Below are 17,781 nucleotides of genomic sequence, written 5' to 3' on the forward strand. Positions count from 1 at the left end.
TCTGTCTCTCTCACTGTCCACTCTGCCTGTCAAAAAAAAAAAAAAAAAAAAAAAAAAAAAAAAGGAAATTGTCCATTTTCTTTCACTGCTCTTCTTTTTCCTTCTCCGTCTTTACTATTTCCTACTCATCTCGAACTCTCAGTATTGATCAGTTTTGGCCCACTTCTCTGCTCAATTCACTCCCTCACTTGGGAGAACAAATCTATCCATCCTTGAGTTTTTAAATCCATTCATATATTGAAGACTGCTAAATACATTACTTCATTCCAGATCTCTTCCCCAGATGCCAAATTAAAATGCAGAGCCTTTAAAAAGTTCATGGAAAATGCCTGTCATGAAAAAAACTAAGCCTGATTTCAAAATATGTTTGCATCAAAAAAAAAAGCCCTTATTTTTCAACCCTGTTTTTAATTTCTGCTGTTATTTGAGAGGCAGAGAGAAAGAGAGAGGTCCTATTCACCAGTTCACTCCTCAAATGCTAGGCCAAGTTAAAACCAGGAGCCAGGAATTCAATCCAAGTCTCCTACATGGGTGGCAGGGACTCCAGCATTAGCAGGAAGCTGGAGTCAGGGGCTGGAGGCGTGTATCAAACTCAGACACTCTGTTGTAGGAGGCCGGCATTCCAGCCTGTTAACTGCTAGGCAAAATTCCTACCCCAAAAATTTACCTTTTAATTCTAATTTCCACTAACTTTCTGGAGAACTTTGGGATATGCAACTGCTTACTTGGCATCTCTATCTCAATGTTAGCATGCCCATTACCGATCTAAGGCCACTGCCCGCCCCAGCCACCTTTATTCTACGTATAACCAGCTGCATGCTGATTGAGCTCTAGCCTTCCAAGCTAGGAACACTGCTGTCATTTTTTCACCCCTTTCTTTTTAAAAAAAAAAAAATTTATTTATTTGAAAGTCAGTTACACAGAGAGAGGAGCGGCAGAGAGAGAGAGAGAGAGAGAGAGAGAGAAAGAGAGAGGTCTTCCATCTGCTGGTTCACTATCCAATTGGCCACATGGCCGGAGCTGTGCCGATCCGAAGCCAGGAGTCAGGAGCTTCTTCCAGGTCTCCCACAGGGTGCAGGATCCCAAGGACTTGGACTATCCTCTACTGCTTTCCCAGGCCACAGCAGAGAGCTGGATCTGAAGAGGAGCAGCCGGGTCTCAAACCGGCGTCCATACGGGATGCCAGCACTTCAGGCCAGGGTGTTAACTCGCTGCGCCACAGTGCTGGCCCCCACCCTTTTCTTTTAAAACTTACATTTGTCAAAAAATTCTGTTGTCACTACTTTAAAACTCAAGAACCAGGGGAATGACGCTGCCAGGCAGTAGGCTAAGCCTCCTCCCATGGTGCCAACATCCCATATGGGTGCCAATTCAAGTCCTGCATGCTCTTCTTTGAATCCAGCTCTCTGTTATGGCCTGGGAAAGCAGTGGAAGGTAGCCCAAGTGCTTAGGATCCTGCATCTGTGTGGGAGATCCAGAGGAAGCTCCCAGTTCCTGACTTCAGATCTGCCCAGCTCCAGCTATTGTGGCCATTTGGGGAGTGAACCAGCAGATGGAAGACCTTTCTTTCTGTCTCTCCCTCTCAAATAGATAAATAAAATCTTAAAAAAACAAAGTCCAGAATCTGACCATCTCTCACCTTTTCCAATACCTGCACCATGGGCTGACACACCATTGTTTCTACCAAACCCACATGCCACAACAGCCAAAATGATCTTTTTGAAACTAAGCCACAGCACATCCTTATTCTACTTAACACTCTGCAATGAGTCTTTGTTTTTTAAAGAAAGCTTTTATTTAATGAATACAAATTTCATAGGTACAGCTTTAGGAATATAGTGGTTGTGCAGTGGGTTAATCTTACTCCAAATAAAGCCTAAGTTTTCACAATGGCCTACAAGGTCCTACATGATGTGTACCTTTTCCTCTCCTCTCTGATCTTGTGACCAACTTCCCTTCTGAGGCTGTCCAGCGGGGCTAGGGGTCTGTGGGCCCCTCAGACATAGGTAGAATGTTCTTCACAAGCAAGCTGACAGCTGTGGCTGGAAAGCCTGTCTCCAAACCAACTGGCATCTCCCCCTGTAATAGCTTCTTGTGCAGCATGTGTGACCTTGCAGCCTTAAACCATGCCTTGGGGGTGGGTACAATCTTTCACTCAGAGCTGGCAGGGGAAGAGGCTGAGCCCCTGGGGAGAGTCAGACTGGTTCCTGTGATCCAGGTTATCATGTGTGACCGTACAACCTTAAATCACACCTCCAGAGTGGCTGCAATCTTGCACCCAGAGCTAGCAGAAGAGGCGCGGGGTGGGGATGGGGGGCGGGTCGGAGACCCTAAGGAAATGGTTTCCAAGAGATCCCGGATATCTCCATGAGCCCCAAGCCAATAAACAAACATGTGACACCCCCATCCAGTGGGCACCCCCAATAGGATAACCCAATGAACAGATAGTAATGCCTTAAAAACCTGGGATACTTCCTCAAAGCCAGTGTTCCACTTGGGCGCTCCACCTGGTCTCCTCTTGGACCAGACATTTTTTCTCTTACTTGCCAATCAAATAAAAGTTTCTTTTCTGTCACATAAAAGTTTCTTCCTCTTTGCAAATTGTTTCCTGGCTTTTTATTTCTATACTAAGCCGAGGAAAAGAACCCACGAGAGTCACTCACAACTGCCCTCCCCTCTGCGACTGGTAACACCTTCTCCTTGCTTACTCCCTTCAGCCAAAATCATCTCACTTCCCCTCCAAAGTGCTGGGCAGATTCCTGCCTTAGGGCTTTCACACAGACTGTTCCCTCTGCATGAGATGCACTCTCCCCAACACTGGCATGATTAAATCCATTGGCTCTGTCACCTCTTCACTTAAACTACATGAGGCCCCTTCCCTTCTGGCCATTGCATTTAAAATCCAAACCTTTCCCTGGTATTCACAATCCTTTCTGCCATGCCTTTTGCTTTCGGTCCTGACATAAATGACCCTCTAACAAATAGCATACTTATTTTGTTCATTTGTTCTCCTCCCCCCAACCAGAAGGTAAGCTCCAAGAGCAATTCATATTCTGAATTAATGAATTAAGAAGGTATCCAACAATTATGGATGGTCGAAATTCAATTCTTGGATTTTGTAATTATTTGTTAAAGGATTGCATCCTTTATGTAAGTATCTACAATTAAGATATAAGTTCTGGAATAAGCTGCATTAAAAAAATTTTCATGATTAAAACCCTGACTGAGCCAGACTAGACTCTGCTCTTTGTCTTTTCACATTAACTGACCATCTTGGATAATAAGAGTCATGTGTAAGTCCCTTTTTTTCTTGATACATGTGACATGGAGGTTTCCACTTAACACTGCTTGATTACACAAATTAGTCCCTGGAATGTGAAGCAAACTTAAGACTTTCAGCTTAAGGCTCATAGTTGAAATCGACTCTGGGTAAACGGCAGCAGGAGTGCTTACAGCTCGAGCTAGCTGCTTTGCCGCAGGCTGCCTGCCCCACTGAAGCACGCCTGGTGTGAACTGTACGTGTGAACCAGACCACCCCTCACAATGCTACACCAGGTGGAGGGCCACACTTCAGATTCAGCTACTTAACCATTTGCTGGGATACATGGGCCCCCCTCCAAGAGTTCAGGGCACAATTCAGTTTGGTGTAAGTCATGTCATTCTATACAGACCCTTCAATTATGATGAAAACCCATTTTTGTATATAATGCAGTAACACCAAGACAGAAATTTAATATCTGTACACAGACACACAAAAAGGCAATCATGACAATGATTTCTGGCTTTCCAAAGTTCAGCGATTTATAATCAAATCATTTTATGAGGTTCTTAGGTGTACTTGAACTTCTTTTTCAAAGGATTTCTGTACATCTACTCTAATAGGGCCATGAGAAATGGACAACTACCTCAAAACTATTTCACTCTTTGGACATTTGTTTTTGAAAGACTTAGAGGAAAAAGGGTTTTGTCTGTTGTTTTTGTGTGTGTTTTCTTGGTCCAGCCCTCTGAACCATTCTGCTCTTCTATGGTGGCAACACTGTTTAATAATCTGCAGAAGTCACATTAACTATAGCAGAAAGGTTTACTGGTGCATTTCACATGAGGGGAAATTTCAAGACACCATGGAAGAACAATGGTGAAGAAATCAAACCCAGCTATGGATAAAAACACTTGATTTGTGTTTAAAACCACAGTTAAAAAGACATCTGAAATGAACTAGAATCAAGTGTGCTTTTAGAGTAGAGAGAAGTGCAAAGATGATAAATGTAGCAGGTTTTTGCTCATGAGAATTTCCCAAATAATAATGGATTTTTGTAACACTGTAGATACTAATATTTAAGTTGAAAAGTCACAGTCACGTGAAAAGTCAGATTGGAAAAATGCTCCATACATGTTATAAAAATGTGATATTATAATTCTGAAAGGAAAATTCTCAAGCAGTCACAATTGGTTTCTCCTTGGATATCAAATGCTTCTTACGAAATCAAGGACATGGGGAGACAGCATCAGGAAGCAATGGGTTAAGCCGCATCCCATACAAGCGCCAGTTTGAATCCTGGATGCTTCACTTCCAAGCATAACAGTTCCCTGTTAATGTGCCTGGGAAGCATCATCAGTTGGCCAGAGTTCTGGCACCCACATGAGAGACCAAGAAGGAAAACAGCAGATGGATACATTTTCTCTCTCTCTCTGCAACTCTGTCTTTCAAACAAATTTCATTTTATTTCAAAACAAATAAAATGTATTTGCTTGAAAGGCAGAGAGAGAGAAAGAGAGAGAAAGTTTCCATCTGCTGGTTCAGTCCTCAAATGGCCACAGCCGTGGAGGGTGGACCAATCAGAAGCCAGGAGACAGGAACTTCTTCCAGGTGTCCCATGTGGATAAAGGACCCAAGGACTTGGACCATCTTCTGCTGCTTTCCCAGGCACATTAGCAGGGAGCTAGATTAGAAGTGAAGTAGCTGGTACGTGAACCAGCACCCATGTGGGATGCTGGCACTAAAGTGACCCGCTATGCCAGAGCACAGCCCAAAATAAAGAAAATCTTTAAAAAAAAAAATCAAGGGCATTAATCTTCCCCTACTGAGTTCCCCCTTTCCACACTCAGCATTTGATTAACAATCAAGATATTACATAAAATTCCCTTAATAGAATTAGAAGAAATTTTTTTCAATAATTTTCTAATGGACCATTAAAATCTTCACTCAGTCACATTGACCTTTTATGATTAATTCTCTGTGTTATTTCTAGCTGATAATATGTACAACAGAACCCCATATATTACTGTCTTTGTAATGATCTTCTGGAATCCTGCTATCCCAGCAGACAGCATTAAGAATCTATGCCACTGGAAAGCCAAGACACTCTGGGGGAAAAAAAAAAAAAACCTAAATGAAAGATCTCCGCAAGTGAGATCCCAGTGAAAAGAACGGGTCATCAAAGAAGGAGGTACCTTTCTCTGAAGGGAGGAGAGAACTTCCACTTTGACCATGGCCTTGTCTAACTATGATCAGAGTCAGTGAACTCAGGGGGCTTCCATAGCCTTGGCAGCTCATGACAAGAGCCTAGGTTGATTACTGAGGCCATAAACAAGAGTGTCAATTTGTTAAGTCATCAACAGGAGTCACTGTGAACTTACTCCTCATGTAGGATCTTTGTCCTTAGTGTGCTGTACATTGAGATTTAATGCTATAACTAGTACTCAAACAGTATTTTTCACTTTATGTTTCTGTGTGGGAGCAAACTGTTGAAATCTTTACTTAATGTATGCTAAACTGATCTTCTGTATATAAAGAGAATCGAAAATGAATCTTGATGTGAATGGAAGGGGAGAGGGAGTGGATAAGGGGAGGGTTGGGGGTTGGAGGGACGTTATGGGGGGGAAGCCATTGTAATCCATATTCTGTACTTTGGGAATTTATATTCATTAAATAAAAGTTAAAAAAAAAAGAACCTATGCCACATTCAAATCTGCCATTTTGCAAGTTAAATGACACAGCATTTCTACAGTCATCACAGATAGAGGGAACCCACCCATCCCTGGAGAAAAGAAGACAGGGAGATGTGACACAACATGAAATCAGCAGTGTCAATTACGAAATGTAAGCTATGGTTCTATATTTCTGAGAAGAAAAATCACAAGTTTTCCATCAAGATGGAAAATAGAGAGAACCCTCCCCCCCCCCAAAAAAAAGTGAGAACCATTTCACTGACAACCTTATCCCCACACACATTGATTTCTGGGATACTTTTGTCTTTTTATTTGTCTTTTTCAGTCATCCTAGTATTTCTCGCTGTGGAAGCTAAAAAAGATTAACTACCTGTGCTTGCTGAATCCTACTGCCTGTATGCAGACACAAATATGTCAGTTCTGCCAGAATCATGTCTACAAAGTTGTATGGGGCTGTGGTGGTGCCAGGGCGCTGACAGCTGGCCACCCAGTCAATTGTTCCTTCAGAAGGCCAGTCTTCTTCTTTTTTTTTTTTTATTAAAGATTTGTTTATTTATTTTAAAGGCAGAGTTACAGAGGCAGAGACAAATAGAGAGAGAGAAGTCCTCCATCCCCTGGTTCACTCCCCAAATGGCTGCAATGGCTAGAGCTGGGCTGATACAAAGCCAGGAGCCAGGAGCTTCTTTCGGGTCTTCCACATGGGTGCAGGGGCACAAGGACTTGGGCCATCCTCCACTGCTTTCCCAGGCCATAGCAGAGAGATGGATCAGAAGTAGATCAGCCAGAACTCAAACTGGAGCCCATATGGGATGCTGGCACAGCAGGTGGCGGTTTTATCTGCTATACCACAGCACTGGTTCCATCATCCTTCTGATACAACATCAGCTCTGCTTCCCTCACCTTCTCTTGGTCTCTGTCCATTTTACAAGCTGGATCCTTTAGCCTTCTCATGGATTGACTGAACTGCAAGCATGAAGATCCATGTCCAGTTTCCCCCACCTAGCCACAACACAGGCCCTGAGGTGGGAGCACAGTAACAGTGACCTATCCGTAAGTTAAAAAAAAAAAAAAGTTAAAAAATGAGGGAGCTTGCTGGTCGTACTCCTACTCTGAGGTATTTCTCTGTGGTAAGATTTATGATATGATTTGAAATTCATTATGACTTAAGTATTTCCCATAAGCTCTTTTAATCTGGTCTATTGATCACTTTTTTACATTTGTCTAGCAACCAATTCACAGGTTTTTAGGAGTGGGGTACTTCATTTTCCATTTCTGCTTCCCTATGCACACATTCTGAACCCTAATAACCTCTCTCCCCACACCCATGCTGATCAGGGGATTCTGATTGTGTTTTCTTTCCTGGAGACAATTTTTTCCTTGGCTGGGAAAAGATCTCTATTAAGTTTTCCTCTAAATCATTTCTAAGGAGGAAATGCCTTGCACATAAGAAGCGTTCAATAAATGCTTTTGAATGAACCACATCCAAACCCCTGAGAAGCTATCTCCTGTAACCTTCTCTGGGGGAAATTACCTTCATTTGCAAAACCATCCCTTTAGCTTATGTTTAGGGGCTGGAAATAGTCATGTAAGTATTTTATGGCAAGGATGACATAGCATTTGAAAGAAAATTTTCTGCAAGAAAGGTTGGTTTAAATTGAGCTTTGACTCCTAAACCCTACTATTCTTAATTTATTTACATTGTACAATTTGATGTTCTCATCCCCAAAATGGATTGAATAAATCTAGTAAAAACTCACAATGACTAATTCACTCTACACTTACTGTATACTACATGTGCACATGGTACTAACTGCTTTACGTATGGTATGTCTAATAGGATTTAATAGCAAATGGTTGTGCTGCATCGCCCAGTACATCAAGAGAAAAAGAACTCTCTGACACACTAAATGGAACCAAGAAAGCAGTAAGTAGTCTTGATCTCCCTTCCTTGATACTGTCCCAGAACCACTTATATTAAAGGTGAATGGTAGCACAGATAAAAATTTGTATCATACATAATATATATGAATTTTCTATTTAAAGAAACGTTGAGTTTTCATACCTCTATTCACACACAGGTATACTGGGGGGCTGGTTCCTGACCACCATAATAAACATATTAAAGTAAATAAAATCACATATATTTTGTTGTTTTCAAATGCAAATATGACTTGCACTATAATCTTATGAAGTATAAAATAGCACCGGTCTTACGGTCTTAAAATATACATAGTATATTTTAAATTATTAGTAAATACTTTATTGCTAAAAATGTGAACAATCATTGGCACCTTCAGCCAGTCACAAGGATCTTGCCTTGATATAGACAGCTACTGACTGGCCATGATGGTAACTGTTGATGGTTGCGGTGATTGTGGCAATTTCTTAAAATAAGACACAAATGAAGTTCACATCATTGATTTAGTCTTCCCTCCAAACAAAGATTTCCCTGCAGCACGAGATCTGTGGCAACAAATTCTTGGTTGTTATTTCAGCAATGCTCACAGCATCTTCACCAGAAGGAGATTTCACATCCAGAATCAACTATGGTCATCTTTAAGAAGTAATTCCTCATCCATTAAATCTTGATCAAAAAATTGCACCAATTCAGTAACATCTTTAGGCTTCACTTTTCATTCTAGTTCTTTTGCTACATCCACCACATCTGACATTACTTCCTCCACTGAACTCTTAAACCTTTTAACCTTTTGAAGGTTAGAATCAACTTCTTTCAAACTCCTGATAATGTTGATATTTTGACCTCTTCCCATGATTTACAAATTTTCTTAGTGAAATCTAGAATGTGAATCTCTTCCAGAAGTTTTCGATTTATATTGTCCAGACCCATCAGAGGAATCACTATCTATGGCAGCTATGGTCTTACAAAATGTATATCTTAAACAGTAAGAAAGCCATCCACTGATCCCTGGCTTGCAGAATGGATATTGTGTTAGCAGCCATGAAAGCAACATTAATCAGGCCAGCACTACGACATAGTAGGTTAATCATCCTCCTTTGGCGCTGGCATCCCATATGGGCACTGCAGGTTAAAGTTCTGGCTGCTCCATTTAGATCCAGCTCCCTGCTGATGGCCTGAGAAAGCAGTGGAGGATGACATAAGTGCTTCGGCACCTGAACCCACGTGGGAGACCTGGAGGAAGCTCCTGGCTCCTGGCTTTGGATCTGCCCAGCTCCAGCCATTACAGCCATTTGGGGAGTGAACCAGAGGATGGAACACCCCTCCCTGTCTCTCTCTCTCTGTAACTCTGTCAAGTAAATAAATAAATCTTCAAAAAAAAGGAAACATTAATCTTGTTGTGTATCTCCACCAGAGCTTTCAGTCACCAGGTACATTATCAATGGGCAATATAATATGGAAAAAACCTTTTGTTCTTAGCAGATCTTATGGGCTTAAAATATTCAGTAAACCACATTGCAAAAAGATGTGCTGTCATCCAAGCTGTTATTCCACTTAGGGAACACAGGCAGAGTGAATTTGGTCTAATTCCTAGGGTGTTCAGAACGATAAACGAGCATTGGCTTCAACTTGAAGTCACTATCTGCACAAGCCCCTAACAAGGCAGTCAGCTTTTCTTTTGAAGCCAGCCAAGGACTTCTCCTCAGCAGATGACATCTTGCAAATTAAAGTGATTTTGTCCACACTGAAAATCTGCTGTTTAGTGTAGTAATCTTAACCAGGTCTTCTAGATAACTTGCTGCATTCTAGTCACCTTGCATTTGCTGTTACGGATTTGGTTTCTTTCCATAAACCTCCTGAACCAACCTTTCCAGCTTCCAACCTCTGTTCTGCCACTTCCTCGCTTCTCTCAGCAGTCACAGAATTGAAGAGAGCCAGGGCCTCATTCTGGCATAGGCTTTTGCTTAAGGGAATGCTGTGGCTGATTCGATCTTCTATTCAGACCACTAACACTTTCTTCATATCAACAATAAGGCTATTTGCTTTATTATTTGTGTGTTCACTGCAGTAACATCCTGCACAAATTTTTAGTTTGCATTCACACTGGCTCACAGACACAGGAGGCCTAGCTTTTGGTCTATCTCAACTTTCAACATGCCTTTGTCATAAGTTTAATCATTTCTGGCTTTTGATTTAAAGTGAGGGACATGTGACTCTTCCTTTCATTTAAACACTTAGAGGCCACTGTAGGGTAATTAACAGGCTTAATTTTAATATTGCTGTGCCTTGGGGAATAGGGAGGCTGGAGGAAAGAGAGAAGGCTGAGAACAATGGCCCATGGAGTGGTCACATACATTTATTGGTTAAGTTCCCTCAGCTAACATGGGAGCATGTGGTAATTACAAGAGTAAAGATCACTTATCAGAGATCACCATCACAGGTATCATCACAACACAAAAATTTAAAATAAGACAGAATTACCTAAATGCAACCCTGACACAAAGTGAGCACACACTGTAGGCAAATTGGCATGGACAGACTTGCCTGACTCAGGGTTGCCACAAACCTTCCATGTGTAAAAAAAAGGCAACCAGCTGTGGAGCATAACAAAGTGGGATGTGATAATAGGAGGTATGCCAGTAATTTCAAATCTTCAAATACTTAGCATCAAGAAAAACCACAGAACTAATATATTTTGCAACATTATTGTCAATAAGAAACAACTTCTAAAGTGCATTAAATGTTTTGTATGCATCAGGTTTCTATAGATGTTCCTTCTATTTCATTTCAAACTATTTTAAAACTTACACAGCAACATTTGTGTTCCCAAGATGATCTGTGTACTTTTTTTTTAACACAATGCTTTAATTTCCTACGTAGTTTTTTTCTTTTCTTTTCTTCCTTTTGTTTGGGGTATAAACAGAGAGAGGCAGACTCAGAGATAGAGGGCTCTTCCTTCTACTGATTCTCTCTCTAAATAACCACAATAGCCAAGGCTGGGTCTCCTTCATGGGTGGCATGACCCAAGTATTTGAGCCATCACCTGCCACCTCTCAGGGTGTGCACTAGCAGGAAGCTAGAAGCAGACTGAGACAACACAGTTGTTAAAGTGATAGTTTACCGGGGTGGGTGCTGTGGCATGGTGGGTAAAGCCGCTGCCTGCAGTGCCGGTATCCTATGTAGGCGCCGGTTCGAGTCTGGGCTGCTTCACTTCAGATCCAGTTCTCTGTTATGGCCTGGGAAAGCAGTAGAAGGTGGCCCAAGTCCGTGGGCCCCTGCACCCATGTGGAAGACCTAGAAGAAGCTCCTGGCTCCTGGCTTCAGATTGGCCCAGCTCTGGCCATTGCGGCCATTTGGGGAGTGAACCAGCAGATGGAAGACCTCTCTCCCTCTCTCTCTGCCTCTCCTTCTCTTGCTGTGTAACTCTGATTTACAAATAAATTAAAAAAAAAATCTTTTAAAAAATAATAAAGTACTGGTTCACCAACAAAAAAGATACATTTCTCTTTCCATGTGTTTCAAATTTACTTCATGACAAAATACAATTTAGAGCCCCCTAAGTCTCCATCCTGAAACTTGCAGTAGCCTTTGTCGCTCCCCCTCTTCGTGGAGGAGCAACACAGGACCCTGCGCTGTTCTTTCGTCTGCTCGGCCCTCCCCGGGTTTGCTGCTGGTTCTTCCCGGGTTGGCTACTATCCCTTCCACCTCCGTGGAAGGGCAGTTCCCCCTGGCCGCATTCCCCACTTCCGCAGGGGAGCGGCACACTGCTGGCCGGCTTTCTCGGGGGCTGCACAGGTGTTCCCCTTAGATGTTCCCCATAGATGTTCCTGGTGCATGCCGTCTCTCTCCTCCTTTATAGTCCTCCTCCGCCAATCCCAACTCGGCTGAGTACGCTGCTCTCCAATCAGGAGCAAGTCCTACAGTTAATTGGTTGAACTGGAGGCAGCTGTGCGGAAGCTGTTTACTTCTCTCCCAGCGCCATATTGTGGGAGAGCAGATGCATAGAATAAGTCCTAATTCGAGTAACTTAGTCTAGTCCGGATTGCTCCCCACAGCCTTGAATTAAAAGATTATAGTTTCAGCCGGTGCCATGGCTCACTTGGCTAATCCTCTGCCTGCGGCGCCAGCACCCCAGGTTCTAGTCCCGGTTGGGGCACCGGATTTTGTCCCAGTTGCTCCTGTTCAGTCCAGCTCTCTGCTGTGGCCAGGGAAGGCAGTGGAAGATGGCCGAAGTGCTTGGGCCCTGCACCCGCATGGGATACCAGGAGGAAGCACCTGGCTCCTGGCTTCAGATCAGCACAGTGCGCCAGCTGCAGTGGCCATTTTGGGGGTGAACCAACAGGAGGAAGACCTTTCTCTCTGTCTCTCTCACTGTCTAACTCTGCCTGTCCAAAAAAAAAAAAAAAAGATTATAGTTTCATAGAAGTCTGAAGTTTTATACCTTTTACCCTTAGGGATGTTTTATTTGCTTAAAAAAAGCAAAAATATGATTGTGTATCCTTCAAATTGATCCCTAAGTGCATGGACTAATTCTTTTAACTCTTAGACATCTTCAGCAGCCACTATAGAATACGGTGAATTGCAATGATTGCAGAGGGATATTTATTCAGAAGGACCATAAGACTGTGAGTAAAGCAATATTCTAATAGCCTAACATCATTCTCCTAAGGTCAGCAAACTGTTGTGCAAGGACCAATTGTGGCCTGCCAACAACTGCTGATAAAGTTTATTACAGCACATCCCAGCCCATTTGTTAAAGTTTTCTCTATGGCTGCTCTCTGCAACAGCAGAGATGAGCAGTTGCCACAGAGATCATACAGCCCACAAAGCCAAAATAATCACTATCTGAGCCAAACTATAAAGCCTTCTAAAACTCTGAAATAATTGTGGAAAGGCTGTTTACTTACTTCTAGAGCTCTGTTAACCTTTATTAAACAACAACAACAAACTCATACAGACTTGGTCTACACTTCGTTGACCTAGGGGGATTTGGTGAGGGGTTTGGAGTTGAGGGGAGACATCTTAACCTTTGCACCACAACAAGGAAAGTCACAGCTGACACCTCTACTGAGTAACCTGCAGAAAGGACACAGAATTTGTTGCAAGTGTTCAGCATTTAGCTTCTGCATCTAAAATGCAGAAGGAGGCTGGCACGCATGATCTCTACATATTTTAATCTTGAATTACTTTAGCAAAACTACAGATGCAGAACCACTTAGTCAGTGCACAACATAACAAATGTCTCATAGCACCTGCCTCAGAGGAGAGCAGGAAAGAAATATATTTTAGAAACATGGAACCCAAAGTAGTTAAACAAAGGTGTATGGAACTTTCTTGAGTATTCTTGAAACTTTTTGGATGTTTGAAATTTAAAAAAAAATAAAAGAGGTATAAAATAGTTATAACAATTTTAAATGCTGGCACTTGAAAGGAAAAATTTCAGTTATCTTCTTCAATAAGCAAAATTAATGACACCTACCATAGTGTATCTGTAAAATATACAAAACCACACTCAGTTTGTCCACTGAATCAAGTATATCTGAAGCTGCAGAGTACCCTCTCATTACTTATTTATTTGAAAGGCAGAGTGGGAGTGAGAGAGTGAGAGTGAGAGTGAGAGAAAGAGATGGAAAGACCTTCCATCTAGTAGTTCACTTTCCAAATGCCTACCATTGCCAGGGTTGGGCCAGGCCAAAGACAGGAGCTAGGAACTCTATCTGGGTCTCCCATGTAGGTGACAGGAACCAAAGTACTTAAGCCATCAGCTACTGTCTCCCAAGCATGTAAGGAGGAAGTTGGATCAGAAGTCAAAGAGGTGGGACTCAAACCAGCACTGGATATGGGATGTGGGCAGTAGCTTAACCGGCAGTGCCACAACACCTGCCCCCATATTTTATAATCTGAATTTACTTACTTTATGGGAAATGAGTTTTCTAATAATTATGATGAAAACAAGTAAGACCCAAAGGACCAGTCATGGAGAGAGGGCTAAAGGCAAAGAGGAGTGATGAGGGAAACTACAGGGGGAAGGAATAATATGAATAAGGGAGTCTAGTTAATCGGCAAACTGGATAGACATATTCCAAATGGCCACAAGCACAGCAGTCCCATCTGATCTTTTCTTTGGCAGAATAGGAAGCAGGCATATCTGAAACACCTGACTCTCATACAATATATGTATATTTCATATTTTATATATATAATATATATACAATGGTTTTTCAAAAAGTGTGTAAGATGGAAAAAATAAACTTATTTTGGTGCAAAACTTTCTTGAAATCCATGTAGATGAGGGGTCTTCAAAGAGCTATGAAAAATGAATATTATGAAAAAACTAGACACGGATTTCAAACTCTTTTTTTACAACTTAAAAAACTTCTGTTTTAATACCATTATCCAAAAACTTTCTGAAGTGACCTTGTACTTATATTGCAAAAAGAGGTAGGAGTCGGTTTATAAAATACAAACACTAAGCAAAAATTATGCTAACTGAAAAAGTGCCTAGAAAGCCACATACATTCATGTTGTTAAATATAGAAACGAACTGTAATGAGACTCATTATCCTCAGTTTCCAAGGATACCAGGATAAGCACTACTCCTAAACAGCAGAGGGCATAGAGTAATTTATATTCAGGGTCATCCCTGACTGACAGCAGATGTGGAGGGGGGACCAGGATAAATCCACCTCGCTTGCTCTATCCTGTTTGTAACCTACCCTAATTCTCACACCTCAACCCCCACACTCTCTTTGGTCAGAACCCCGGCCAAGGATTCATAGGAGAAATCTGGAAAACCTGATTGTAAATAGCAACTTCTAAGAGAAAAAGAATCCATAAAGGGTAGAGCCGTCTGAGATGCAATTAATGCTGGGAGTGGGGAGTGGGGGATGGCGTTCCCATTTGCTCTGTTTATGAAAACGAGCGGAGGCTGGTTTTTGTATGCCTGCCACCCTGGTCACCATCTTTCCCAGCACCTAGAAAGAAGGTGTCCAGTTAAATTCCCCACCCCACCAAGGCCATGCGAAGCTTTTGCAGCTCAGCACCTCTGATTTGCGTCTCCAGAATCCAATTCATCTATAACTTTCTCTGTGGTCTAGACTGTAGGATACAGACCTTCCGTAATGATTATTTATCTTTTTCTTTCCACAGCAATATAAACTTTAAAACAACTTCTGACAACATAAGAGATAGTGCCTCTGAATCATTTATTTGTTTATTCAAGACCATTGATTGACTGCTTTCAACTTGGTAGGCACTGTGCCAGGCTAGGGACACCATGACAAGAAGTGATGGAAGACCTCATTTACGACCACCAGGTAAACAATCAATAACGGGCCACATCATTCAGGCAATTTAGTAAGACTCATTAGCCCTCTTAGACAAATCGCCACCTACTAAAACACTGATGTGGATTTCATGTGTACTTTAGAGTTGTCTTAACTTACAAAAAGCACATAGGTATATATTTATACATATACATCTCATATATATGATCCAGATACAACAGCAATTCTTCATTTATCTCCTTCTCCATCCTCACCTACCCCACACAGTACTCTTATGTAGTATCCCAGACAGGTGCAGAAAAGAAGAGTTCTCCCTGCCATTAACACCCCCTCCCCCATGGACGTGAGACACTGTACTAGGCTAAGCTTCTTAACCTAATGTGATAACACAGGAGAATAAGCTGCCTATTTTGATGATAAACACCTTCTAGAACTTCCCTCCTTTGTACCAGATACATTAACTGATACTGTTCATTGTTTTCAAGAGGTCAAAGGAATGAAACAATGATTCCAAACAGTTACATACTATTACAGTATATCTCAATAGGTATTTTAATATTAAATACAAAATTACACGTTTCGTCATATACATTCCTGTCTACATTTTAGATGGTTTGAACATCACATATATAGTTGCACTGTCATGAAGATGTCCGCACAATTCAATCTTTTATTTTTTAAAAAAGTCTCACTTCTTTTGATTAAAAGATTGTTTCTAAGTCTAATAAACACAGCAATAAAAGCAAATTTTAAAACTATAAAAATATGAAATGGAAAGTCACTTCTTTTAAAAATTACATCATTTATTAGTTTTGCATATTATTCTGACACTATTATTCATTCACAAAAGGCAACGTTTGGACGTAAGATGGCTTCAGACAAGATTATCTGAATTCTGAAGCTTTAAAAATGCTTATGTTATGAAGATTCAACTAAAGAGGCCATTATTTAATCTTTTTCCTTGTCCCACTCAAGGCTGGTATTTGCTAACAGCCAGAACACAGACACTTTGTTAGGTGGAAGGCCAAAGAGAAAGCACTCATAAGTCAGTGCAAAAAGGTCATCCTGTGCTGTCGTGGTTTTTGTCTGGTTACCCAAACCAGTTGTCAACAAGCCTCTGAGGACAGAAGCCAGCTTACATTAAGCAACAAAACTGTATTCCCTACTTGTACATAATCATTTTGCTGTGGTTGTGGTTAAATCTTCGGCATTCAAAGTACAGTACTCTCCATTCAGGAGTCTCGAACTTGGACCTCTGCCACGCAGCTCTCTGCATGTAAAAAAAGCCCGAAGATCAACCTCTTTTTTCACCCTATCATTCTAACATCTAAATTCTTGTTTTGTGTATTGCATATGTCTTCCAAAACCCTCTCCCAGCGGCTCACACACCCCCTCCACCCCTTTTCCACTAGAAAGTGCCCAATTGGCAATCTTCAAAAAGGCATCAAAACACGCGCCTGGCCCTGCCACAAATCTTTACAAAGTGGATTCAGGACCACCAGAGAGGGAGTCAGCCCTGCCACCCGAGGCCGAGGCCGGCCTCCCCGGCGCGGGTCTGGCGCAGCTCGGATCCTGGGCCCAGCCGTGAGCGCTCCAGCCTTCAGCGCAGCGTCCCCGGCTCCACCTCTCGGCGGAGGCTACTGGCAGCGGAGCGCTCCGCCGTCCTGGGTGCCGTCCCGCTGGCCAGGGGGTGTGGCTGGCTAGTGGCAGGCATGGGGGTGCGAGCGCGCGCCGTGGAGGTGACACTGTCACCTGCGAGTTGAGAGGAGAGGGCAAGGGGGTGCGCGGGGAAGCAGGCGGCTGGGAGGTTGGCTACGGCCGCGGCGCCGGCGGAGACGTGGAGAGAGGGCAGCGCCCCTGGGCGCCCAGGAGTCTCCCGGGCAGGGCGAGTGGACACGCTGCTGAGCGCGCCGGGCCCCCCGCGTCCCGGGACTGTCGCTGTCGGGCGAGTGGCGAGCCGGGTGCGGGGTGAGCCGGGGCTGCGGACAGGACGGGCGTCCGCCCGCTCTCCGGCGCAGGGCCGAGCGCGGCACATACTCACCTAGGCAGAGCTGGATGGCGTAGGCGTAGTAGGACCAGCCCAGGAGGAGGCTGATGAACACCACCGGGATCCAGTACAGCACCCGCCGGCACCGCCGCCTGACGCTGCCCGGGCCCGAGGGCGCCATCTTCCAGCCGCATCCACCTGCCCAGCTCTGCTGCCGCCGCCGCCGCCCGCGGGCCTGGCCTCGGGGCGGGCTGGCCGCGCCCGGCGCTCCCGGCGGGACCGGCCCGGGGGCGGCGGCTGGTTGCGCTGCGGCCACTGCCGCCGCCGTGGCGCTAAGTCCCCATCCCGCAGCCCCGAGCCGGCGCCGCGGACGCCCGGCTGCTCAGCCCAAGCGGAGGCGGCAGCCGCGGGAGGAGGACGCGGAGGCGGCGGCTGGCGACTGCTCCGCCCCCGCCCAGCCCGCCCCCACGGCCGCCTCCCACGGCGCGGCCGGCTGCGAGGATTCGGGGCGGTCCCCGCGGCGCCCTTCCCCATCCGCGCGCCTCCCCACGCGGGACACCTCAGAGGCTCCCGAGTTGGGCGTGAAGACGCCCGCCTTTGGCTCAGGGTTCCGGGCAACCCGGAGGAAGTGGGGGCTGCGG

General features: G+C 43.9%; 1 protein-coding gene across 4 annotated transcripts in view; it reads right to left on the reverse strand.

Moving 5' to 3' along the window:
* Positions 1–17,472, reverse strand: part of ZDHHC2 (zDHHC palmitoyltransferase 2) — a 91,485-nt gene extending 74,013 nt beyond the window's left edge. For 2 of the 4 annotated variants that reach the window (XM_051842605.3, XM_051842603.3), the window contains exon 1: positions 17,195–17,472. In XM_051842605.3, the coding sequence (XP_051698565.1) occupies positions 17,195–17,334 (140 nt within the window). In that variant the 5' untranslated portion in view covers positions 17,335–17,472. The remainder of the gene's footprint in view (positions 1–17,194) is intronic. The other 2 variants (XM_051842604.3, XM_051842602.3) reach the window with 1 other exon arrangement.
* Between the last annotated feature and the right edge of the window lie 309 nt (positions 17,473–17,781).

Source organism: Oryctolagus cuniculus, chromosome 2 (assembly GCF_051225735.1).
Source record: "Oryctolagus cuniculus isolate XC-2025 breed Fujian yellow rabbit chromosome 2, ASM5122573v1, whole genome shotgun sequence".
Taxonomy (NCBI): Eukaryota; Metazoa; Chordata; class Mammalia; order Lagomorpha; family Leporidae; genus Oryctolagus; species Oryctolagus cuniculus.